The sequence below is a fragment of the Nannobrachium achirus genome, assembly GCF_963921795.1.
Source record: "Nannobrachium achirus genome assembly, chromosome: 22".
NCBI classification, from domain to species: domain Eukaryota; kingdom Metazoa; phylum Chordata; class Actinopteri; order Myctophiformes; family Myctophidae; genus Nannobrachium; species Nannobrachium achirus.
In genome coordinates, this window is record NC_137829.1 from 13436416 (window position 1) to 13461733 (window position 25318).

Here is a 25318-nt window from a genome sequence, read left to right on the forward strand (position 1 = left end):
CAAATGTCACGTAACTGTAGTGGAGTAAAAGGAACAATATTTGCCTCTGAGATGCACACACACACACACACACACACACACACACACACACACACACACACACACACACACACCCCGCTAATTTGAATTGTATAGTTTTTTTAATAATGCTTTATTTGCATTTTATTACCGACTGACTTTCTATTTGTGCCTCTTGAGTTCTATGTCTCGTTTATATTATTCTGTTGGTCAAGGAGAGTATTTTTTATGAAAGCGTTTAATTCTATTGTTATTTTATAATGTGCAGAGTTGCTGTGGCTCTTCCCGCACGTGAGGCTGCGTGTGAATGGATGACACCACAGTGTGCGTGCAACAATGGTTTCATTATGAACTGGAATGAAGAAGCTGCACTAATGGAGAATAGAAAGTATGTGTATATGCTCTCTCTCTCTCTCTCTCTCTCTCTCACGCACGCACGCACGCACGCGCACACACACACACACACACACACACACACACACACACACACACACACACACACACACACACACACACACACACACACACACATGCAGCGTTGTGGCTCTCAAACTTTTTAATGTCAAGGACCTCCAAATGTATGTATTTTGACCACAGCCTGCCATCTGACACATTTTTTTGTGCCGTTAAAATGTAAAAAGAAAATCAAAACTTATCAAGATTTTTTGAAAATAGTAGATCTACAGGCTCACAATGCGTTGCATATTTTGACCTCAGACAGAGATCTGCTATTTTCAAAAAGCTGATGTATGTTATATTAACATATTTTGCTGGGAACACCCTGGAACCCTGGAGGGGTCCCCAGACGACCCCACTTTGAGTACGACTGCACTTCAGAACTTCGGAATTATTGCATACAGTACATTTATAATCATATCTTACTGAGAAAAAGTGTAATTAACCTGTGTGTGTGTGTGTGTGTGTGTGTGTGTGTGTGTGTGTGTGTGTGTGTGTGTGTGTGTGTGTGTGTGTGTGTGTGTGTGTGTGTGTGTGTGTGTGTGTGTGTGTGTGTGTGTGTGTGTGTCCAGTGTCCACAGCTCTGTGGAGGAGGAGCGGGCCCTCCTCTCTACAGAGCGAGGTGTGCTCTACCTGTGGCAGTCAGGTTCTTCCAGTGACGGGCCCCTCATCGACCGAGTGCTGCTGTCCAGACCTGTCCTCCAAGCTGCCCTGGGGGCCTGCCATGGACTCCTACTGACTCAAGGTGTGTGCCCGAGAGTTTAGGACGTGTGGAGCGTTGTCCTGTCATGGTTTGGGTTTGTGGTACCCTCATGGTGGCCATTTTGGACATTGTTATGGCCTTGCATTTGTGTCTTGTTTCCCCTGCCTCCTTATTACCTACCACACCCTTGTTGTTAACACCTTCTAAGCCAAGGGGAGCCCCTTAATGTTAAAACCGTACTATATCGCACATCCCCCCAGGGACTCTCAGCCACGTCGTACATTCCCGGACTTTGTCTTTAAAACCGGAATAAAAGCTTTTGATCCGAAAATCGGCGATCGTCTAACCTTCCCTAGTCACCACTCGTGCACTGATAGCTCATGCACCGTGCATGAAGCAGAGGTGACGTCAGCGCCTCTCCTTCTCCAAGGCACCTTCCACCCATCCGTTTACTGTCTACACACTCGAGCTCCTCCTGCAGCCATGCTTGGGGCTATGCTAGCGAAACTTTTCAGTTCTGTTCTTCAGTCACACATGGACTATTTGCGGGGACATTTACGTGAAAGGATCGCGCACGCGAAACGCACGGGGACATCGACGATCGGCCAAAACCCCCATTCTATCCCAACGGAAATCGAGAAAATCATGGTGAGTTACTGGCCTGGGGGAAAAAAAAAAAGAAAAAACAGCGGCGCTGTTCAAGATGGAGGGGCTGCGGGGTCATGTTTATAAACATAATATTATGTCTCAGATCACAATACAATAATAGAAATGTCACGGCTAATCTACCAACCACCATTCTATTTCGGACGTCAACGTGTTAACCACCACACCTGAGTTTTTTTTTCTGCTTGATTTATTGGTATTTAAACCCTGTGTTTCATTCAGTTGGTGCTGAGCTCTTGATAGTTGCGACCATAGGTCGCAGTTTACTGTGACCGCATGGGTTGTATTTTGTTATGTCATGGGAACCACTCTAACAGAATCCCCTTTATGCCCGTACGCTGTACGCTGTAGCTGAAAGACTTAAGCCTACTGGTGCGATTAGACCTTATTGGTTTATAGATTTTTAGTTTTTGTGAAAATAAACATAGTTTTGTCTCTGCATCTGAGCTTCCGCCTATTTGAATTTTGAGTGTTCCCAACCCTAACAGTCCAGGGTGTTTTAGGGAAGGGAGAAGAGTCTAGGACGTGTGGAGCGTTGTCCATGGTGTTTTAGGGAAGGGGGAAGAGTCTAGGACGTGTGGAGCGTTGTCCAGGGTGTTTTAGGGAAGGGGGAAGAGTCTGGGACATGTGGAGAATTGTCAATGGAGCTTTAAGTGACTACTGCTCCACAGGTGGTGTGGTGTACACATTTGGAGAGCTGACATGGCGGAAGGGCCTGGTGGTCTCGTCCTCCTCTCCCCTGATGGAGAGCTCTCTGTGCGGGCAGACGGTGGTGCGCGTGGCGGCGGGGGGCTTCCACTGCGCAGCGCTGACCCAGCAGGGAGGGCTGTACATGTGGGGGGAGAACGCCGCTGGACAGTGTGGGCTGACGGGGAGAGGAGACAGCGTCTCGGCGCAGGAACACACCGGTTAGTTTCACTTTCACTCCTCCCGCCTTGTTCCCTTTCGTCCATGGATGAAATGATTTAGACAGTTTGTGAGCTTGTACATCTGCTGTTTTCTGCAAATGTTCCCTGCAAAATAGGGATGCAAGTGCATGTACAAAAAAAAAAAAACCCTATCACACAAAGATTCCCTCTCCCTCTCCTCGACAGTCAGAGGTCCTCTCTTCGTGGCCGAAGCCTCACCGGTCAGCATCGTGGACAGTGACACGGTCCCTCCACAAGGGGTCAGGTTTTTGGAGGTGTCTTGCGGAAGGGAACACACCCTGGCCGTGTCCGCCCAGCAGGAGGTGTGGGCCTGGGGCTCGGGATGCCAGCTGGGCCTGGTCACCAAAACCTTCCCTGTCTGGAAGCCCCGCAAGGTCTGTGTGGAACATCCTCTCCCCCATAGGGCTGTCACGATGATGACCTTTTACTTGACGATTAAGTGTCACGATTAACGATTTAATCGTGTTTTTTGTCGTTGACCATTACATTTCTGTTTGGCTTGTAGGCTTTGAATTTGCACATGACAGGAGGTGCCACATCAGCCTGTCGGAATCTTATCACTCAATTATAGGCAGACGCCACGCTTATTACAAGGCTACTTAATAAATTAATTAATAATTTGACCAAAAACAAAGTATTTCCTTGCTTACAGTAGTGAAAGTATTCCAAAAGTGTTGCGCTGGGCGTCCCCCCAGCGCAACACGGTCGGCTTATAATCATCATAGATCATAGATCATAAAACAAGGAGGTCAAGTGTTGGTCCAATAGAATCCATTTTCCGTTACTGCATCGTCTATTTCTCGCTTCAAATATTTTTTAAAACATTCCTGATCAGAATCAAGCATTCAACCAAGCCGTAATAAGGCACTATACAGGATCTCTGTATTGGTGTTTACATTCCTCTGGATAAGTGACTACCGGTATAATATTAACCACTTTAACCCTATTGTGTTGCGGTTAAGTGGTTAACCTATAGATTGTAGTGTTGTGGTTGAGTGGTTAAGTTGTTTAGTTTAGTTAAAAGTTAACCAGTATACTTTTCTGTTCATGTTTCAGGTGGAACACTTGGCAGGCAGACACGTCATTCAGGTATTTTCTTTCTTTCTTTCTTTCTTTCTGTCTTTCTTTCTTTCTTTCTTTCTTTCTTTCTCAAAGTGAAGGTATTGATGATTCCACTTGTGTGTGTGTGTGTGTGTGTGTGTGTGTGTGTGTCTTAGCCTGGGTGCCAGCCTGCTACGCTACTTTCCATGGATTTGTTTTGTCACTTCGCTTCTCAGTGACAAAACAAATGCACGGAACATAGCGCAGCAGGCTGGCACCCAGGTGTGAGTGTGTGTTGATATATGCAGTGTATTGTTTATGACATCTATGTAAATACTTTATATCCAAATTGTTTGCATACAGGTGGCTTGTGGGGATTTCCACAGCCTGGCCCTGGTTCGCAGCTTACCTCCCCAGAACCACAACAACCACAATGCCTCTGAGCAGCGGTGCGCCCCATTGGCCTCCTCTGAGCAACGGAGCACCCCATTGGCCGATGAGAGGAAAGAGCTTGTCGTGGTTGATGACGGCCACTACTGTCCGTTGGGGGTGGAGCTAGCGGAGACAACGCCCCTGAAGGTGTGTGGCTTAAAGTAAAAGAAACTAACAAAACCAGCCAAAGTTAATATACAAGCTCACAAAGGTCACGTATCCATGTCTTGTGTTGATTGTAATTCTGTATTAGGTAGTATGCCCACAGCCCTGCAAGGCATCATGGGAAATGGATGTGTCTGAAGTCTCGGCTTGCGTTTCAGATGCAATGTCTGAAGCAAATGTCTGTGCAGCCCTACAAGCTCACAGCGTGTTCTGGACGCGATATTCTCTGCCGCTCTCGGCCAAGGTTATAATAGTTTTGGGTTTTTGAGCGGTGGTCACACCGTCTCCTATACGTGGCCGTGTGTGTGGGTATGTATGTATGTGTGTATGCAGGGGTGAGATGCCATGGGCTCGCGTGGGCTCGGCGAGCCCACACTTATTTTGCTGCACGCACGCGCGCCTCATATGCACACACTAAACACACACTTAACAATAAAAACAGCGTGCGCGCATGACGTCATGAATTTAGAGGACCCACACTTCTAAAATCCATATCACACCACTGTGTGTATGCGTCCGTCCGTTCGTGTCTGTATGTAGCCTGCAGTACCTTTTCTGACCACACATGTTAAGGGAGGGGCGCTGTTGTTCAGACTCACATTCACACACACACACATACACACGCGCACGCACGCACGCACGCACGCACGCACGCACGCACGCACGCACACACACACACACACACACACACACACACACACACACGCAGCCTCCACCGCTCAGTTCACACAAGTGTGATTTTTCATTTTAGTTTAGTTTTAGTTCGTTTTGAAAAATAACATTCGAATTCAGTTAGTTTTAAGAGCGGGTTTGCTAGTTTTTATTTGTTTTTATTTGAGTGACAACGCTTAGTTTTAGTTCTTTATACCTTCTGTCCTTTTCAATCCTGCACCAAATAAACACATCAAATAAGTCAGGTGCAGGATTGAAAAGGGCCATAAAAACTCAAGAAAAGATAGCATAAAAAAGGGGGAAAAATTAAGATTGTCTTAAATTACCAAAAATTAAAACTAAGGGCATTTTGTCTATCATTTCAGTTAATTTTAGTTAGTTTTGTAAACCCACAATACAGTTTCAGTTAGTTATTGTTTTTTATTTTTATTGTAGTTTAGTAGTTTAGTTCAGTTAACGAAAATGTTTTTTTTTTTTCATTTTTAGTTTTCGTTATTTAGTTAGTTTTAGTTAACTATAATAACCTTGCTCTCGGCACACGATTGGCTAATAAATTAGACTGTACACTGTGCTCTGTACTGTCTGTACTGTCTTGGCCCATTCCACTTTATTATTGTTTGTCGGGTTTGACGGGCCAGTTCGGCCTGGAACTCATCGATTGTATCTGGACTGAGAAAGAACTGCAAGGGAAAGGCATAGTCCCATGATCAGTGCTGTTGAGGGATTCAGAGTAAAGCTCAGTTTGTGGAGCTCTCAGTTACAACATGCAAGGCTGACACACTTCCCAAATTTTAAAGAAAAAAGAAAGTAAAAGGTGTCACAAAACATCACAGACAAAACAATGTTGTTCCCAAATGAACAAACTCACTGTAGATTTGTGGAGGTACAATACGACATGAGTCAAGTAGTTGCTTTTGTATCAAACCCTTTCCTCAGTACTATTGACATGGAACAGCTTTTATAATGCAGCTGGTGTTATCATTACCTACAAGTGTTGACATACGGTAGGAGATTGTTGAAATTCAATTTGACATTGAATTCACCTTTTGCAAAACCCCTCCCCTGGCTCTGCCTGACCTCCAACAGTTTTATAGCCACCTCATTCATTTCAATGTAAATATCATGGATTTTACACATTAAATATTAATTCAGTTTTGAACCCAGAGCTTCGAAATCTCTTCCAAATCCGTCAACAAGGCGGCAAGGCCTGGCATGCATTGGAAAAATATGTGCATGACTACACATTCCCACATAGCCCAAGTTTCCAGAGTTTTGGCTGTTGGTCCAGCCTGGTACAGTTTTACATTTATTAGATTTGTTAACAAAAAAAATTGCTTCCCGTCTGGACCGGAAGTGGATACGAAAATGGATTTTTGGTAGGTGCGACATAACCATTTATCGGTTTCCTGAACCTGTTTTTATTTGCTTACTGTGTAAACACAGCTGCAGCTAACTCGAGAATGTTTGCTCGGATTTCCAAGCGTATTTCTTTGTTTGCGAAATCTCGTCTCACTAGACTTCAGAATCCTATTGGATTCAAGAGGATTCGGAAGCGTGACTGAATCGCTTTTATGGCAGAATCTCAACAATGATGTAACCCTGCGTTCACATAATGCATGTTAGCTCATCACAGAGAAGTACTGAAAAAAGGGATTTAGGAGCGATGGAATTGGCAGATTTGCATAAGCCCCACTGCTCCCGTTGTGGGCTGTGTTTAGGCTGTGGTGGGGTTTGCCAAAATTGACAATATTTGTGTTTTTTGGAAGAAATAACACCTCAATCTGTTTAATGGAGACAAAATAAGGTAAGCAAGCCATTTAGACCGGAATTCTCCTTTAATCAAACAAATTACTTTAATGAATAACATTTTTATTTGAATAAAATAATAGAAACTATAGCTAAAGTAGCAGATCTACAAGCTCGCAGCACGACACAATGTGTTGTGAGTTTGTTGATCTGCTTTATAGTTTTTTTTCCCCCCCAGAATTTTGGCCTATTATGACAGGCTGGGGATGCGAGTGTTAATGTGTTTTCTTCCTGACTCCTCCACGGTTGGTGCTCCCCAGGGCTCCTCTCAGAAGAGTAGTCCCAGAACCAAGCTCTGGACCCGGGGAAGATCTGCCACCTCCAGCCCTGTGTCCTCCAGAAGCCAAACCCCAAACCATGGAGCCAACACCACAATGTACAGTATTATACTATTGTTATTTAAACACCATACTGTACAGTATTTTGTTGCTTTTGGGCAGAAACCGTTTATCTACGTTTATTTTTTACTTTATGAAATTTTTTAATGTGTTAAATTGAACGGTAATTCAAATTTTACCTATAATTTTCTACTTTGGGCAAGTAGAACATGACCTGTACTTGCCTGACAGGCAAGTGCCTCTGAGACCTTAGTGTCAACCCCTGTGTTATCATCAAATGTACTCATATTCTCTCTCTCGTTAACCTCTCTCTCTCCAGCAGCACAACACCATCTTCCTCTGCAGAACCAAATCCGCCAATGACGGCCCAGCTTGAGCCTGACGCACAAGTGGACAGCAGTCCTAAGGCCCGCCCACCGGCTGGCCAGAGGGCCAATAGGAACTCAGCATTCCCGGACGAGGTGGAGCTTCGGGAATTCTTTCACAGACTCTCCATCCGCTCACAGGATGCTGAGGATGTCGATCCCACCGAAGGGGCGGGGGATAGCACCTCACTGACCAGTCACACGTCAGGTCAGTGAAGATCCCTCTATGATAATCATTATTAGTGATAATAGTTATGTTCATGATAACAATAATTTCAAGTTAATTTTCATCCATGAGTTAGTTCCTAAAGGTTTTAGCTCGAGACTCAAAAGATACATTTGATGTCTTTTGGCTTGTCGATCAGATATTTTCAGAACAGAAATTTCAGATCAGAAAACAAAAATACACCGTCAGGGAGCAATTTACTATAAAAACATGCAGCAGTTGTCCGTCACACTTTTTTTCCCATCACTTGTCTGTCACACTAGTTGTCTGTCAAGCTAACAGTACACTCTAGTGGCCAACAGTGTAATAGGGCAATAAGTGTAATAGTGTAATCGTGTAATAGGGCAATAAGTGTAATAGGGCAATAAGTCTAATAGTGTAATCGTGTAATAGGGCAATAAGTGTAATAGGGCAATACGTGTAATAGTGTAATAAGTGTAATAGGGCAATACGTGTAATAGTGTAATAGGGCAATAAGTTAGTCTGTTGTTTCCCTGCGCCCTGGCGGTCGCTTCTCTCCCTTACGTCTTACTGGTATAGAATGCTGAGGGACTCCACTCTTTTTGATCCTCTCCTCTTTTTGATCCTCTCCTCTCCTCTCCTCTCCTCTCCACCTATCAGATGACAGCCAGTCTTCTCTAGCAGAAGGTTCCAGTTATGAAGATGTCGAGTGTCCAGTCATCAGACACGCCCACCTGTAAGTTCTGTCATCCAATCATAGCAAAGCATGTCTGTCTGTCTGCCTGTCATCTTTCTTTGTGTGTGTGTGTGTGTGCGTGCGTGCGTGCATGTGTGTGTGTGTACATTACTTCCTTAGGCCTATACTGGCTGTGTGAATAAGACACAAAAGAGTGGTTTGTGAGATTAAACCCAAAACTAACTGACAGACAACACAGACAGACAGACAGACAGACAGACAGACAGACAGACAGACAGACAGATCTTACCACATCTTCAGTAACATTAAAACGTTGTCATCAATAACATAAAAGGCTCCAACTGTCCCAGATTGCTCAGTGCCTTTATTCTTTTTGCCTATTGTGTCTCGTTCCTGACTAGCCCTAGAGTGTCTGTGATCTCCAAATACACAGCTATAAATCGGTCCTATTGTGTGGTGTTGAGCAGATAATCTGCGCGGTTTCTTGTTTACTCACCCAATAATGAATTCCTCAGCCTTGGAGACAGATATGGTCCTCTAGTTTCATATCCCTTTGAAAGGTTTGGCTGAAAACGTGTATTACAATTACAAATATCTCCACTTTTACACAAGCCAAACACAGACGACTTTCAGACCGGGCAAGGGGCCTGGAATGACTGCTGGACTGAATATATCAAAACTTCGTTTGGGATGCACAAACGTAAGGGGCAGGTGGTGTGATTAATTACCCCACGCCAATCGCCTGCCAATTGTGTGCCTCGTACGTTTGTGCTTCCCAAAGGAAGTTTTTATCTATTCAGCCGGGCACTCATTCCGGGCCCCTCAGTCGGACTGAATACAGTCTGTGTTCGGCTTGTGGAAAAGTGGAGATATTTACCTAATAGTTGTGAGCTTGTAGATCTGCTATTTTCAAACATTTTGATGCCAACACTTTTGTACTTTCACTCAAGTACATTTTGTACTCCGGACTTCTACTTGTAACAGAGTATTTTGCAGTATTGATACTTTTGCTTAAGTCAAATGGGTGAGTACTTTTTCCACCACCGTTACTGACTGTGGACTAAAACTTGTAGAAAACAGTGACCTTGCCCCACCTCCTGTGTGTATTCCTGTTAGCTGTGGGTTGGCCTCCTCTGCTCCTGCGCGTGTGGAGGAGGTGCGGCTGTCTCTAGAGGAGAGGGAAGAGGAGGAGAAGGTGAGGAGAAAGAAGACGACCACCTCCTGCCTGATGGACCTCAGCTATGAGGAGAGACCAGGAGGCCACAGGACTCACTCCCTGCCTGGGCTACGGAGGCACGGTACGCAGGCCTGTCACAATGATTACATAATCGTCTAATTGCAATTATTTGACGTAATCACAATTATTTTGTCACAATGGCCATAATCGTTTCCATTTTGAACAATATATATTTCATAGATTTTCAAGCATTTTCAAAAATAGTGGAAATAGCACTTCTACAAGCTCACAACGCATCGTGGTGCGACACGTTGTGAGCTTGTAGATCGGCTATTTCCACTATCAATGTTCTTTTTAAAGTTGTGATGTACGTAAGTAATGTCTTTGTATATTTAGGTTATGTGTCATATCTGCCATGTGCAACGTCAAAGCCTAAAAGCCAAACAGAAATGTAATTGTCAACGACAAAAACACAATTAACTCATTTAATGCTATTCCCGAGGAAACCGAAAAAACACCGCTGTAAAGCCCTGCTGTTTAATATGCTTTAATCGTTATGAAACAATTAAAAGTATGATCGCTGTTTATCGCCGATCCGGACTGGATCGGCCCCTCAGAGAACTGTTTCCGGCCGCATTTCCGGTTTTCTACCGGATCAGGTTCCCGTATCCGGTCGGAGGCGGAACCATATCACAGCTTCCATTAGCTTTCATGTAAACATTAAGCAGACACAGCTCGGCGATGGAAATGTATTTTTTCAATCAGATTATTTTATTTGGTACATGATCCGTGCACAGATCGTGCACGCACATCGCGCACGATCTGTGTGCGATGTGCGCACAGGAAGACCTGGCAGTTCATGAGTTCAGAGATGTTTTAAATGACAGTAAATAAGTTAGTTAAATGTATGTATGTAGGTAATACGTATATGTATGTATGTATTTATTAATGTATGTATTTACTTATTCATGTTTTAATTATTTTTTTTATGATAAAACAATCATTCCTCTTGTGAGGACCAGTAAGATTTTCCTCACAATGTCTATTTCTCAAACTCTTATATACTTGTGGGGACATTTGGCCCTCACAAGTATAGTAATGTGCGTAAGTAAGCACGCACACACACGCACACCATGCATACCGTTAGGACTGTCACAATTATTTAATTACATTTTACATGACGATTAATTGTCACTCAAATAATTGCGATTGACGATTTAACACATCGATCCTATAGCCGGAGGAGACAGGGCGTTCAGCTGATTGGTTGAGGCACAACAACCTCTTTTTCAGATGGAAAACTTTAAAAAGTAGCTAAGCCAGAACAAATAAAGAAAGAAAACATGGTGACTTTATATTATTTGCTAATTGTAAAATGTTTAGATAACTTTGGAATAATTGATTAAATTATTTTTTTAATTATTATTTTATTGACAGCAGGTCTTTGTATTAAATGTGTAGTTTGTTTTGTGTCCAGCAGGGGGCTCCCCGCTGCGTGCTCGCCCACCTGCTGCCAGGGCGAGGTCGGGGGCGGAGCTACCCTCCCTGGACACAGAGGTATGGAGCTGGGGGCGGGGCCTGGAGGGTCAGCTGGGACACGCAGACCACCTGCCCAGGTATGCATGCATGCACACACGCACGCACGCACGCACGCACGCACGCACACAGGCAGGTCACTGGTCCAATATTTGCTGGAGCAAATTTGACACAACCTATATACACATTAAGATGTGTGCATTTGTGTGTGTGTGGGTTGTTGTGTGTGTGTGTGTGTGTGTGTGTGTGTGTGTGTGTGTGTGTGTGTGTGTGTGTGAGTCAGGGGGCCAGTTATCCAGATTTAACATGAAACAAACCCGGAATTAAGTGTTCCTACGATTGGCCGCTAGTATCGCTGTTTTCCCCCCGACTGGTACCAAAAGTAATATGTTCTCCATTGGACCACCATTAATTTTCTTACCTTAACACAAACTCTGCCATCAAAATACCCCTTTGTACCCCTTCTCTGCCATGCCCGTAGAACCCGTAAATGTAATAAAAATGTATTAAAAAACATTTTTTTATCGAAACGCAACTAAAATAGGCCGGAACTAATGCTCCGTGATCGGTTTCTACACGGACACATTATTGAGCGGACAACTTTAACATTGGAGTCCCTGAACCGGAAGCGGAAGTCCGTCCTCTATTTTGGCCCAGCTTACTGTCTGCACTCCGCGGCTTACAGATGGAGAACTTATTGATCAATTGAAAAAGTTTCAACGGATTTGAGAAGCTGATGGAATACGCGAACACACGAGCAGTGTCCGATCACGCACGATGGGAACTGGACGAGCGCCCACGTTAACGGGTAGGACTCGGAGAAGCCGGCAGTGAAAGACATAGAGAAATTAACGGGCTTTACGGCCGTAAACTACGAATGAGTTAATAAACATAGTCACAAATACTTTATGGTTCCTGTCGCTAGTTTAAAGTCTCCTTTCAATCACCATGATATGCGTTTTGTAAAAATATGGTCCCATTTATTTTATAATTGATGTTAAGCTGAGTATGCTCATATAGACTGTAGAAAATAGGTCCCGCCCTCTTTCTTCTTCGTCTGCTTTATTTTCGGCAGGCTCAACACATTTACCCAAGTATCCCTGCGGTTGCATGTGACCGTTGGCAGCCAATAGCATTCCTCTGGTACCATTAAAACAATGATGGCGACACCCATACAAGGGCAAAAAAAAGCTTCATTTTCGCTCTGATAGAATCCAATGGGTCCCGTGACGGTTCCCACCATCCATATTTTTTCTATCTATGGTGTGTGTGTGTTTGTTTGTTAGACTCCAGCCTCTGCGTATTGACAGTCTCACAGGAGAGGAAGTGGTTAAAATCACTGCCGGCTCCCATCACTCCATGGCCCTCACTGCCCGCTGCCAGGTACACACACACACACACACACACACACACACACACACACACACACACACACACACACACACACACACACACACACACACACACACACACACACACATTGTGTAAATGCTGTGTGCGTGTGTATTGCAGGTGTTCTCTTGGGGCAGTAATATTAGTGGTCAACTGGGTCACCTCAACACTCCTGTGACCGTCCCACACCAGATTAAGGTATTGGATCACGCATACACTCGCGCACACACACCCTCTTTCTGCCTCCCCTCTCTTTTTGGATTTCATGAGTGTGACATGAAGAAGCAATATACTGTATAGAAGCAAACTATACAAATATATTATGAATTAGCCACTCAAGCCCTACATAGCCAGATAAAGCAAAAATATGGTGAAAATAAAAAAATTCTAAATTTCAATACAGCAATGATGCACTGATACTAAGAAAAGAAAATGCACTTTGTAATTTGTACTTTTGAATACCTGAGTATTTCAACGTAAAAGAAACTTCACCGCACAAAATGAATGCAATGATATTTATTACAAAATAAAGTAATGAATATGACAATGCTTTGGCGCGGCCCCCATCTGGATCCTCGGATCAGGTCTCTCAGTTGAACTTTCGTATAAACTTCCATTCATTGGATCATATACTTTTTACCTTCCCATAATGCAGCTCTCCGAGGGTCTCCACGCGTGGGACGTTTCGGCGGGACACGCCCACTCGCTGCTATTGGTGGACGCCGACTGCGTCCAGCCAATCATCTACTACTGTGGTCAGACACAAGAGACGTCGGGGCAGGCCGGAGGTCAAAGGTCGCCCCAAGGTCACCAGAGGTCACCCTACAAGGCAGAGACGTACACAGTGGGACCGCGGCCTCTTCCTCTATGCATGGAGGTCAGTGTGTGCAGTTCCGATCAGGCATGGGACGATATGAAAATGTATGTCATGTCACGATTATTGTGACAAAAAGAATTGCGATTTACGATATTATCGCGATAATCAAAAATATCCCCAACATCCATTATCCCGGGGCGGAATATTTTCCATAAAATATCAGATCTACAAGTTCACAACGCCGTCGCGTTGTGAACTTGTAGATCGGCTATTTTTTGGCAAAGATTTACCTGTACAGTATATCAAGTATGTTATTTACAACCGGATATGCAGCTCGACAAAAAAGGTGAATTGATCCCAGTGCATGATGGAGGACGATTTCACGATAAATTTAATCTCCATCATACAATTTTCATGAGTGTTTTTTATCACGATAAATGATAATAGCGATTATCGCCCCTTCCCTGTCGGGTGAAAAGCTTGTATGTCCAGGAAAACCTTTCAGGAAATTAAATCAAGCTCACAAGGGTGCTTGTAGATCTTCTACTTAGATCTGCACTAGTGTTACGCTGAGAAATGGGAACACACACAAAAAAGGATACATTGCGTTTCTAAAATGCTGACGTATGTGAGTGCTTGCGTGTGTGTAGATGGGGTACATCAGCAGCGTGTCCAGCGGGGGGCAGTGTTGTGCGTCGCTGGCGGACCAGAACAGGAACGGTTGGATCTGCACCCTCCATGAACTGGTGTCCAGAGAAAGACGACACTACTCTCTGTTACTCACTGTAAACACTACCATCCTAAGACCCCTGCTAGAGAGAGGTACACACACACACACGCGCGCGTACACACACGCACGCACGCACGCACGCACGCACGCACGCACGCACGCACGCACACACACACACACACACTACAACTACTGCTTTTGAAGTAACTCGTTAAGTTACAATCGTTATTGCCATTAAAAAGTAACTCTTACGTTACTCCGGTGCCAAATGAGAACTGACAATTAAAACCCACCTGCGAGGACGTTTGGTAAACATAAAATTACCTACTGGAGTGTTGTGACGGCTGGACTTCAACATGGCGATTTGTATTGACGTTGAACCTCCGCCTTTTTTTCCACCAGTAAAATCCAAAAATAGTGCGAATACTTCCACAGCCTTACTAAAAGGCAACCTCTCTGTCTCTCTCAAGCCCTGCCATGCACGACTGTAAATTATATGTAAACAAGACACGAGCACAGATAGTTTGTCGCCACTCCTGTTCACTTCACAGAGCTGCCACTCGCCACCCGGTGTTACACGAGAAGTGGAAACCTATATAAAACTGTAGACTGACTACGCAACCACCACAGACTGCAACACATTTCTGGTCGGTCACCTTTTTGGAGCTGTGTGGAACACAAGCTCCCTATACGTGGCCGTGTGTGTGGCCGTGTCTGTGTGTCTGTCTGTCTGTCTGTCTGTCTGTCTGTAGCCTACAGGACCTTTTGTGACCACACGAGGGCGCTGTTGTTCAGGCCAGGCCAGACACCCCCACACACACACACACACACACACACACACACACACACACACACACACAGCTCCACTTCGAACAGAGGTTCGATTTTTTAACAGTCAGTGGCGAGTGGGACGGACCTGTGCATGTCTCCTTTGACAGAGAGGATGAGATGTTGAAGTAAGGATGCATAACTGGCCAAATTCATACAGATTTTTTCACCCTTTTGATACATTCAGAGCTGTGTGTGTGTGTGTGTGTGTGTGTGTGTGTGTGTGTGTGTGTGTGTGTGTGTGTGTGTGTGTGTGTGTGTGTGTGTGTGTGTGTGTGTGTGTGTGTGTGTGTGTGTGTGTGTGTGTGTGTGTGTGTGTGTGTGTTCTCTCATCAGACAGTGTGTGTCGTGCTCTAGCAGAGCCTTGCGGTCGTCTCTTCTCGTGTCTGTCGGACAGTTTCGTCCGTCTGTCTGTCCTCACGGGCCGAAACTCTGCCTTCCTCACCAACTTCCTGCGGGACTCTCAACACCGTGATGTCACTTCCTTTCCCCTCCTGAATCACGCCAGCCTCTTCCTGGATGCGTACAAAGAGCAAGTACACTGTTATTATTAACTGTTTGTTATCTGGTTAACTAGCAACTCCATGTCACTAAAAACTAAATTACAGACCTCTCATAACAAACTGCCACTAAACCTGCACCCCAGGACTCACCTAAACCCTGTTCACTTTAGCAGCTAAAGAAAAGGGGCTAAAGTTTAGCCCCTTTTCGACTGCAACTTTAGCACCACACCACACCACACTACACCACACCAGACCACATGAAAATATCTACATTTTCCATTACACAAAAGTACCACTATCGGTAAGAAACAAATTGACCCTTTTAACTGTGATTATAATACAATATAAATTTGTATTACAACTATTGTAAATTATAATACACAATAATGGATTATAACTGTGAGTATAATAAACTATAAGGTATGAATGTATTACTATGATAATTATAATACACTATAATAGATTATAATAGTGGTTATAACACAATAAAATCTATTATCATGTATTACAACTATATCCTGGTGGTCTAAATGAAAAGTCAGTGAGTGATCAGTCATTATGAAGTGTTTGGCCCTGTTTGGCCTAGCTCAGACCTACTCTAGATTGGACACTTTTTAGTACCATGTTTAGTACCACTTTCACACCACTCTACCCAGGTCCTTGTAGTGGAAAACCTGGCACAAGTGGGCGGTGTGGTGTGGACTGGTGTGGTGTTGGGCATGTGGAAAAGGGGCTAACTAGTCTGGGATGGCTCAAGGTGGAGGACAGAGTACAGCACATTGCGTTGGTCTTGTCTTTAAAATATTCTGTGGAACAGTGCCTGTCACCAGATGGAGCTCCTCTGATCTTGTTCCCCCTAAATTTGACAAAAACATGGGGAAGAATTCATTCTACCATTTTGCCACCAAAATGTGGAACGCCATCAAATCGAACGTCAAACTTCGCAATTCCCTATCCTCATTCAAAACTGACCTTAAATTTAAACATTTCACATTAACACATCTGGTGCCAACCCCGAGTTTCCCGAGTTTGTATTGATACCAACGCTGTGCCAACCCCGAGTTTCCCGAGTTTGGGCCGTTTTTGAAAAAAAAAAAAAAAAAAAAAACTTTTTCAAAAAAAAAAAAATTCAAAAGTTTTTTTTGGACCTCCAGAAATGTATTAGGCATGATCGCGATTGCGAAATTGCATGTTTAACCCCCATACCAACCCATTCTTTCAAACATGGCAGCCATGTTTGTTTACATCTGAAGAAAACATAATGGCCCATAAATCATGAATGCCTGAACGGATTTCCAAGCGGATTCTTTTGTTTGAAAGCTGTGAACAGTGTGCACACACGTGGTGCATCAGCTAGGCATGGGCGTGCACGTTTTACACAATTGCGCAATTACATGGAAGTCTATGGTAACCATGGCAACGTGGGACATTGAAGAGAAAAAATCATAGCAACATAAGTGTTAATACATTGATTGCCTAAGGTAAAAACAAAATATTCTAGATAAAATAAATCTAGTTAATTCATGTTAATTATTCATACAAACGTGTGTGGTTAGGCTTTGCAATCGGTTGATTATCTAACAATTGTGACAATTATTACAGAATCGGCATGTGTGACAGAATCCTTTTGTATGCGTCTAATCTCTCCGTCTCTGTCTATGTCTCTCTGTCTCTCTCTCAAATGTAGGTACGGTACATCAATAGGTAACTTCCAGGTAATGGGTGGATTCCAGACTCTTCAGAAGCTCTCTGTGTAAGAATCTATTCTCTCATGTGCTTCAAGGCCAGTCCACACCAACATTAGTTTACACCACCATTACTCCATTACTCTACCAGCTCTACAACAGTGGTTCTCAACCTTTTCAGGCCGCGACCCCCAAAATAATCATATTTTAACTGGCGACCCCCCACCCTGCACAAGCACTTGGAATTGCAGGAGTTGGCATTACATTTAGTGTGACTCGATCTATACCATTGTGAAAATAGCCGATCTACATGCTCATGATCTACATGAGCATGTAGATCGGCTATTTTCACAGTTTTGCGAGGCGTTGTGAGCATGTAGATCGGCTATTTTCACAGTTTCTGCCTTTAAAATTTGACAGTATGACTAATGTTTGACCAGAGGTACTAAACACGTCTTTAAAGTCCTTAAATTGTGACTTTAAATACCCTGTATACACTTATACTGTATGTTGGTCTGTTTACTGTTGAGTGAGAAAATGTTAACATTTAGCTAAACATCTGGGGACCCCCCAAAATAATTTGGGGACCGCCCTGGGGGTCCCGACCCACAGGTTGAGAACCAATGCTCTACAAGATCATTTATTACCACTTCCTTTTTGTTTAATCACATTCAATACTTCATTTAACCAAAATATCACTTACAACACCGTTAAGAAATGTGTATGTCTGTCCGTCTGTCTCTCTGTGCATGCAGTGACGTGATTAGTCAACAGGTTCGTCAGGTGTGTGTTGAAGAAAAGCCGTCCAGCAGTGGTGATGTCACTCTGATGTCATTGTTCTACCAGACAATCAGACACCTGCAGCAGTACGCACGCCTGCTGCTCAAACTGGCTCACTGCTATGATGTGGTATGTACGGTACTCTTTGTTGTTTGTTTGTTTGTTTGTTTGTTTCTTCTTTGCTTCCTTCCTTCCTTCCTTCCTTCCTTATAACATGTATGTAAAATATAAATATCCTTTATCCACGAGTTTCCTACGCCCCATAGTGCATTGCGCAAACGTCTGCATCGATCTTCCGCCGCCGATTTACAAGCTCACAACGGGTTGCATCTGCGACGCGACGTGAGCTTGTATGTCTGCTGTTAAACCCGGAAGTTTGGTCCTGATAGTCTCCAGTAAACTCCCGCGGAAACTTGTGGATAGAGTCAGAAATTGTGAAAATAGCCGATCTACAATCTACATGCTCAAAATGCGAGGCGTTGTGAGCATGTAGATCTGCTATTTTCACAATAGAACCGTGTTTTACAAAATGTACTTCCTCAACTCTTAGTGCTCACCAGGGCGGGGTGTCCCCAGTTAAAACATTTTTATTTTGGGGGTTGCTACTTGAAATGGTTGAGAACCACTGCTCTTTTATATGTAGTTTTCAGGACAGCCTGTGTCTGTCTGTCTGTCTGTCCGTCCAGTCCACTCCAGAGTACAGGTCTCTACACCAGGGCAGCTCCCAGTATGAGTGTCTGTCAGTCAGTCTGTCCAAAAGGAGGAGGGAGGCTGAGGCTACACAACTGTTCTGGAAAACCAGCTCTGGTAAATCCACCGTGAGTATAGGCTTTTTAATCATTCATATGTATTCATTACCTGAAACACCTATAATCTGCCTCCCTATTTTGATCATGTCATCATAGGCCATGATGACAATATTAATACAGTCCCAGAGGGCTTGTTTCCATTGTTGTCCGTCCTATGTATCCAATTCATCAAGACAAATAAAGACACGCAATACTAAACAAGAAATAATCCCCCCCACTAACCCCAGTCAAAAAAAGAAATTGGGGGGGACTAGTTAGACTGGTTAATTGGTTTTTAACTTATTTTGTTTTAACTTTAAGGAATGCATTTTTCCTTGTGTGACACTCAACACAGGATTTAAGAATCCCAGGGCAAACTTATTAGTGCCATAACCTATAATAATGTTGGTATAAGAGCAGAAAAAACACTAGTATATCTTAACTGTCGCTGGCGTAGCGGGAACGCCGCCGCCGCCTCCCGCAATGTTGTGGCTCTCGGCTTGGTACCCTAGACATAATTCGGCCCTTGGGGAAAACTAATTGGGGAACCCTGCTGTACATAGTAACAACAACACAAAAATGTGTTCCCGGCCTGAGGGGTAAAAAAAAACACAAAAAGGGGTTTCCGTCCTTAATGGGTTCCCGTCCAGTTGCAAATTCCAGACAGCTGCTCTTTTATTTATTTCGTGAAAATAGCTGATATGCAAGCTCACAGAGCGTCACATCGTTCACATTGTGAGCTAGTAGATCGTCTGTTTTTCTTTTTTAAATTGTGAATTTCAATGAGGCGATGATGTCATTATGTGACAGGAGGTGTGGTATTGCCTTTTTTCCATCATCAGGACTGTCTGCGTGAACCAGAGCGCCGCCTGGTGGCCGACAGCAGCAACGGCAGGTCTCTGACTCTGCTCAATGCTGGAAGATTTTCTGTCAACTCTTTTCTACTGTTCAATGATGTACTGGTCCATGCACAGGTATACACACACACACACACACACACACACACACACACACACACACACACACACTCACTCACATACCGCAATATTTGGGGGTACGCGATTTTCAGGACGTCACGTGTGTGTGTGTTAAATGACTGATTTATGCTGTTTATCTCTCTCTCTCTCTCTCTCTCTCTCTCTCTCTCTCCCCAGTATTCTTCTCATCACATCTATCCTCTGACCACTCTGTGGGTGAAACCTGTTACTGAGGATGTCACTGCACTGTGAGTTAATAAACACTACACAATAGCAGAATAAAACCTAGGATTTAGAATCGGCCTCAGGTCCTAATGGGTTAACATGGGCGTGTGCATTTTCATAGCCTGTTTATTTTAATTGTCAATCAATCAATTGTTCATCTGTTTCTTATATATATATTATATAATACTTTAAAATTAAAAAATACCAAGTACATTTAAAAAAGTTCCATTGTTTTGTAAACATTATCGTTATATTGTCATTAAAATCTTTTTATATTTTGTATTTGTTATTATTGGGAAGCCCACTTGCAATACCATCGTGGCCCACCAGTAGGCACCGACCCACAGGTTGAGAATGTGATTATGTATTAGTTGAGGCATTCATTCCATATCTCTGCTATAGTGTTTGAAAAGTCACATTGTTAAACATTAACTGAGACCTGACTAGCACGTCTGTTCTCAGCGGTGGAATCAATCCACCACTGTTGTGCAGTCTGACTACGCCGGTGGTTCTCAAAGTGCGGTCCGGGTTAACCACGGGGGTCCTTGAGGGGGTTCTAAGGGGTCACCAGCAAAACGAGGAAGCCCTATTTTATTCTTCGGTTATTCCAGCAGTAACTGCTCTTGGTTTGTAAACACAGCGTCATGGAGAAGTGTTTCATTTCACGTACCCCCCAATCAAAAATTATATTTATTTGGACACCCACAGACCCCCATCTGAAAATATATTTGTGCCAGGGACCCCCATAAGATAAGATTATTACTCCAAATTATTCACATAAAAATAGAAATAAAACATTGCCAATCTACTCGCAACATTGTGACAGGTTGTCACTTAAAGTGGTTAAAGTGGTTAAACATACGTAAATACACTTACGCATCACTGCAAATGGATTTAGGTTCAAAATGGGTGAAATGTCCCTTTAATGTTAATGTTATTATTATTTCTGCTGCAGGAACGCTCTGAAAGTGACCCTTCCCGAGGAGACCTTTACACTGGTGGCCTCTACACCACAGGAGAAGGTACACACACACACACACACACACACACACACACACACACACACACACACACACACACACACACACACACACACACACAGAGAGAGAGAGAGGACACATAGAACTTAGCGTGACACGTTGTGAGCTTGGAGGTCGGCTATTTTCGATGTTTTCACCATAAGGCCCTTTTAGAAAATGTATGCCATGCCTCTCTAACATTATCTGCACGTTCCTGAACAACACTACTTCATTACAACCGCGTGTGTGCGTGCATGCGTGCGTGTGTGTCTCTTCAGAACAAGTGGTTGCATGCCCTGAGCCAGGCGGTAGAGCAGGCCTTGGGGGTCGCAGGTCACGGGTCGCCGGGCGCGGCGGCGGTGTGTCGCTCTGCCTCCTACACCTTCCGAGGAGACGGGAAACTGAAGGACGCTGCTTACACTGGAGGATGGATGTCTGGCAAGCTGCACGGCAGGTGTGTGTGTGTGTGTGTGTGTGTGTGTGTGTGTGTGTGTGTGTGTGTGTGTGTGTGTGTGTGTGTGTGTGTGTGTGTGTGTGTGTGTGTGTGTGTGTGTGTGTGTGTGTGTGTGTGTGTGTGTGTGTGTGTGTGTGTGTGTGTGTGTGTGTGTGTGTGTGACTAGATGTTAACTCATTTAATGCCCAGACATGAAAGGGTTAAATGTCCAAGCTGCCGGCCGCCTGCTCCGTCCGCGGCCAGTCTCTTATTTTGAAGGCCGGAAGTAGGTCGAGCTAACTAAACAAATTCCTACTTGACGGAGATTCACCAGGAAGTACTTGTGGTCGAAATGTAAACAGGGGTGGAAGATGGATCCCTTTATACTTTTGCTATTTTAGCGAGAATCCAATGCCATCCTTGGCATCAAAAGTGTTTTTTGGAGAAAATGGACATTAAAGATGAGAAAGACCGTTGGCTTCCATGTTAAGGGATCATTATTGTGTGCACGTGGATGCGCGATGATGTTGAATCGGCGATTCCACCCGTGCCAGCTCTTTTCAACGGACGGTATGTAGCCATTGCCAGCTTTACTGTATATACAGTAAATAGCCCGCGACATCGCGTGATCGGCACTCTAGATACCTTTTAATATTTCACGAGTATTCGCGGGATCGGCTACGTTAAAAAGAACATTATGAATGAACCACTTGAGCCTTATTTAAACTATAGTGATAATAGCTGATCTACAAGCAGTGAGCATTAGTGAGCACCAGTTATATGAAGAAAAGGTTGAAAATGGGTAAATTTCTCCTTTAAGTTGGTTCATGTTTCTTGTGTTTCCAGGGGAACCATGAAGTGGCCAGATGGGCGGAGCTACAATGGAAACTTTAAGAATGGACTGGAGGACGGGTCAGTCTACAGTCTGATGAACTCTTACCAATTAACCTAATTAATGCATCAACTAATTAACTAGCTAATTGACACGTCAACTAATTAAGCAACTCGTAATCAACTGGCCAGCTAATCGCCTGACTAAACTTATATCAATATAAGTTTATCAACCAACCATTACTGATTAACCTACCAGCTAACTAATTAATAGAGCAGCCAATTAACCAATTAACCAACTAAGAAATTGGAACAGAACAAATATGTAATATAATTTATATCGGCTTTAAATAAAGTTGTGCTCTTTATTTCACTTTGCATTTCATTATTGGACAACTAAACAAAAAACTACTCAACACACCCTGCAGCTAGGACTACTGGGAAATGTAGTTAACGGTGTGCAACTATCTTATTGAATAATGGGTAATGCGGTTAACACTGATACTCTCATATAGAATGCTGGGTAAGGTAGTTAAGAGTATGTTTGTCCTACAGCTATGGAGAGTTGTGCAGTGGGGGTAATGCAGTTTAACAGTGGCCAAATTCCAATCTCCCCCCTAAACCCTGTTGACTGTTAACTCATGGACTTAGGTGACGTCAACATGGTAAGGGCTTGAGGGTACACCCCCCTAGTGGTGAGCAAAGGAACTTCTGTGGACTCAGCTAGAGGGTACAGCTACAAAGGGAACGGAACAGCACTTTAGATCAGTGGTTCTCAACCTGTGGGTTGGGACCCCCTGGGGGTCCGCAAATTATTTTGAGGGGTCCCCAGATGATTATTAATGTATGACATTGTTTTCTCAACAGTAAACAAACCAACATGAAGTTTATAGAGGGTCAAAAACATTGTCCAAATATATCAGAGGCAGAAATTGTGGAAATAGCAGATCTACATGCTCACAACACCTCGCAACGTTAGGCGCTGTGAGCATGTAGATCTGCTATTTTCCCAATAGAACCGTGTTATACAAAGCCCCCTGACCAGTTCAAATATGATTCTTTTGGGCGTTGTTGCCTGAAAAGGTTAAGAAAGAACCACTGCTAGATGAGTGTTTTATTCATGACACTTTACATCACATTTAAAATTTTTACTGTCCTTATTTACAGTAATTGCTTTAAAGTATGTGATTGTTGATTATTATTACTAGCCCTTACCCGTTCAAAGATATGAGCTCCAAAATGATGTGCAGTGTGTGGGTTATGGGATGTGCACTGTGCACACAGTATATGAGGGATGGAAAGTAACTTTAACTGGTGCTTGCATGATAATATGTAGGAGCGTCAATGTAAGAAACCCATTTCGTTTAATGGCTACAGAGATACTGTTCCCCCCCCAGCCCGCCCGCCCACCCGCCTGCACACACACCCGCCTGCCTGCACACACACACACACACACACACACACACACACACACACACACACACACACACACACACACACACACACACACACACACACACACACACACACACACAGAGATAGATGTGCCTCATGCTAGATGCAGAATAGATAGTAGATACACCATAAAAATGCTAATATACAGCATACGATTTGTGAAAGTGACAAACGGGCTTCACAGTTATGTCAGGTGTGTTCATATGCTAATTGTGATGCGATTTCAGATCAATTGCTCCAGCCACTGAGGAGAAACGCTGTTTCAGACAGACAGACAGACAGACAGACAGACAGACAGACAGACAGACAGACAGACAGACAGACAGACAGACAGACAGACAGACAGACAGACATTCGCAAAATTATAGTATAGATAATAGACTAGATAGTAGATACATTAATCTATTCATTTTAATTTCTGTTTATGGGTTATAATTCGTTTTAAATTGTATTTCCATATTCTGCATTTACCTTGCATATGTCTTATCATGTGCCCCCTTATTTTAATTAAATATACAATCTATCTTCCATCCTGTCTCCCTTTGAGAACAGTGAGAAAGCACTACTGCTTGTTGACGTTCTAACCGCGATTTGTGACTCATCTCCACATTTAAATGATTGCCATTTGGAGGATCCAGCTGATTCCCCTAGTAACGCTATGAACTGTGGGTAATTCCTTTGCCAAAGGCAGCATATGTACGGACTTTGGGAAAGTCAACAAAAAGGGGCGTTCCCGCACCCTCACGGACTTGATTTACATTGGAACAACCCTCAAGCCCTTAAGACCAAACGTGAACGCGCACGTTGACTTTGGCTAAGTCCGTGAGTCAGCGAGTCAACGGTTTGGAATTGGGCCAGTGTGGTTTCTCTACAGCTATGGAGAGTGTTGTATTGTGGGTAATGTAGTTTAACAGTGTGGTTTCTCGTTGTATTGTGGGTAATGTAGTTTACCAGTGTGCTTCTCTACAGCTATGGAGAGGGTTCTCTGGGGCAGACAGAGCACTATGTTGGTCACTGGAAGGAGGGAAGGATCCATGGCTATGGAAGATACAGGTTAGTATGTCATTCCTGCCATTAGGGATTTCGGAGCGGGTTCGAGTTTCTGCATTTTTCGCATCATCTCGTCTGTATGTTGCAGTATTTTGAGGCTGTAGAGATCCTGAAGAATGAAGCCTGTGGATTCAGGATAGGCTCATTGCCTAGCACGCACATTTCTGATGCCATGAGACAATTTTGTTGGCATGATGGAGAGACATTGTACTCGAGGCAACAAGAAATGTTTACTATCTGCATAAATAAAATATGCGTGTGCGTGCGTGTGCGTGTGCGTGTGCGTGTGTGTGTGTGTGTGTGACTGTGTGTTAATTCCAGGTATGCCAACGGGGAGGTTTACGAGGGCTGTTTCAACGAGGGTCAGCGCCATGGTTACGGAATGCTGAGCTCCGGCAGGCTGGGCAAGACATCCTCCTGCGTTTTCATTGGCCAGTGGGTCCATGACCGGAAGACCGGATATGGAGTTTATGAAGACATCACAAAGTATGTATCCAATGCATATGCACTGATGCCAGAAACACCATAACCCGTTGCCTAACAACACAACAACATTTGCGCATGTGTTCCCTGGAGGACCTGATACGCCCATATATGGGCACATTGGTTGGATCTGT

General features: G+C 43.8%; 1 protein-coding gene across 1 annotated transcript in view; it reads left to right on the forward strand.

Annotated features, from left to right (window-relative positions):
- Positions 1 to 392: 392 nt before the first annotated feature.
- LOC308308228 (alsin-like) overlaps positions 393 to 25318 on the forward strand; it is a gene marked incomplete at its 5' end in the record, with an annotated part of 38512 nt that continues 13586 nt past the window's right edge. The window contains 26 exons of the mRNA XM_080753592.1: positions 393 to 406; positions 1047 to 1219; positions 2515 to 2751; positions 2938 to 3146; positions 3829 to 3861; positions 4177 to 4392; positions 7149 to 7264; positions 7546 to 7799; positions 8439 to 8514; positions 9592 to 9773; positions 11130 to 11268; positions 12475 to 12571; positions 12701 to 12778; positions 13236 to 13457; positions 14048 to 14219; positions 15292 to 15478; positions 17146 to 17211; positions 17899 to 18052; positions 18610 to 18741; positions 19554 to 19685; positions 19866 to 19936; positions 20869 to 20935; positions 21211 to 21386; positions 22212 to 22277; positions 24621 to 24704; positions 25023 to 25187. Of these exons, the coding sequence (XP_080609718.1) occupies positions 393 to 406; positions 1047 to 1219; positions 2515 to 2751; positions 2938 to 3146; positions 3829 to 3861; positions 4177 to 4392; positions 7149 to 7264; positions 7546 to 7799; positions 8439 to 8514; positions 9592 to 9773; positions 11130 to 11268; positions 12475 to 12571; positions 12701 to 12778; positions 13236 to 13457; positions 14048 to 14219; positions 15292 to 15478; positions 17146 to 17211; positions 17899 to 18052; positions 18610 to 18741; positions 19554 to 19685; positions 19866 to 19936; positions 20869 to 20935; positions 21211 to 21386; positions 22212 to 22277; positions 24621 to 24704; positions 25023 to 25187 (3518 nt within the window). The remainder of the gene's footprint in view (positions 407 to 1046; positions 1220 to 2514; positions 2752 to 2937; positions 3147 to 3828; positions 3862 to 4176; positions 4393 to 7148; positions 7265 to 7545; positions 7800 to 8438; positions 8515 to 9591; positions 9774 to 11129; positions 11269 to 12474; positions 12572 to 12700; positions 12779 to 13235; positions 13458 to 14047; positions 14220 to 15291; positions 15479 to 17145; positions 17212 to 17898; positions 18053 to 18609; positions 18742 to 19553; positions 19686 to 19865; positions 19937 to 20868; positions 20936 to 21210; positions 21387 to 22211; positions 22278 to 24620; positions 24705 to 25022; positions 25188 to 25318) is intronic.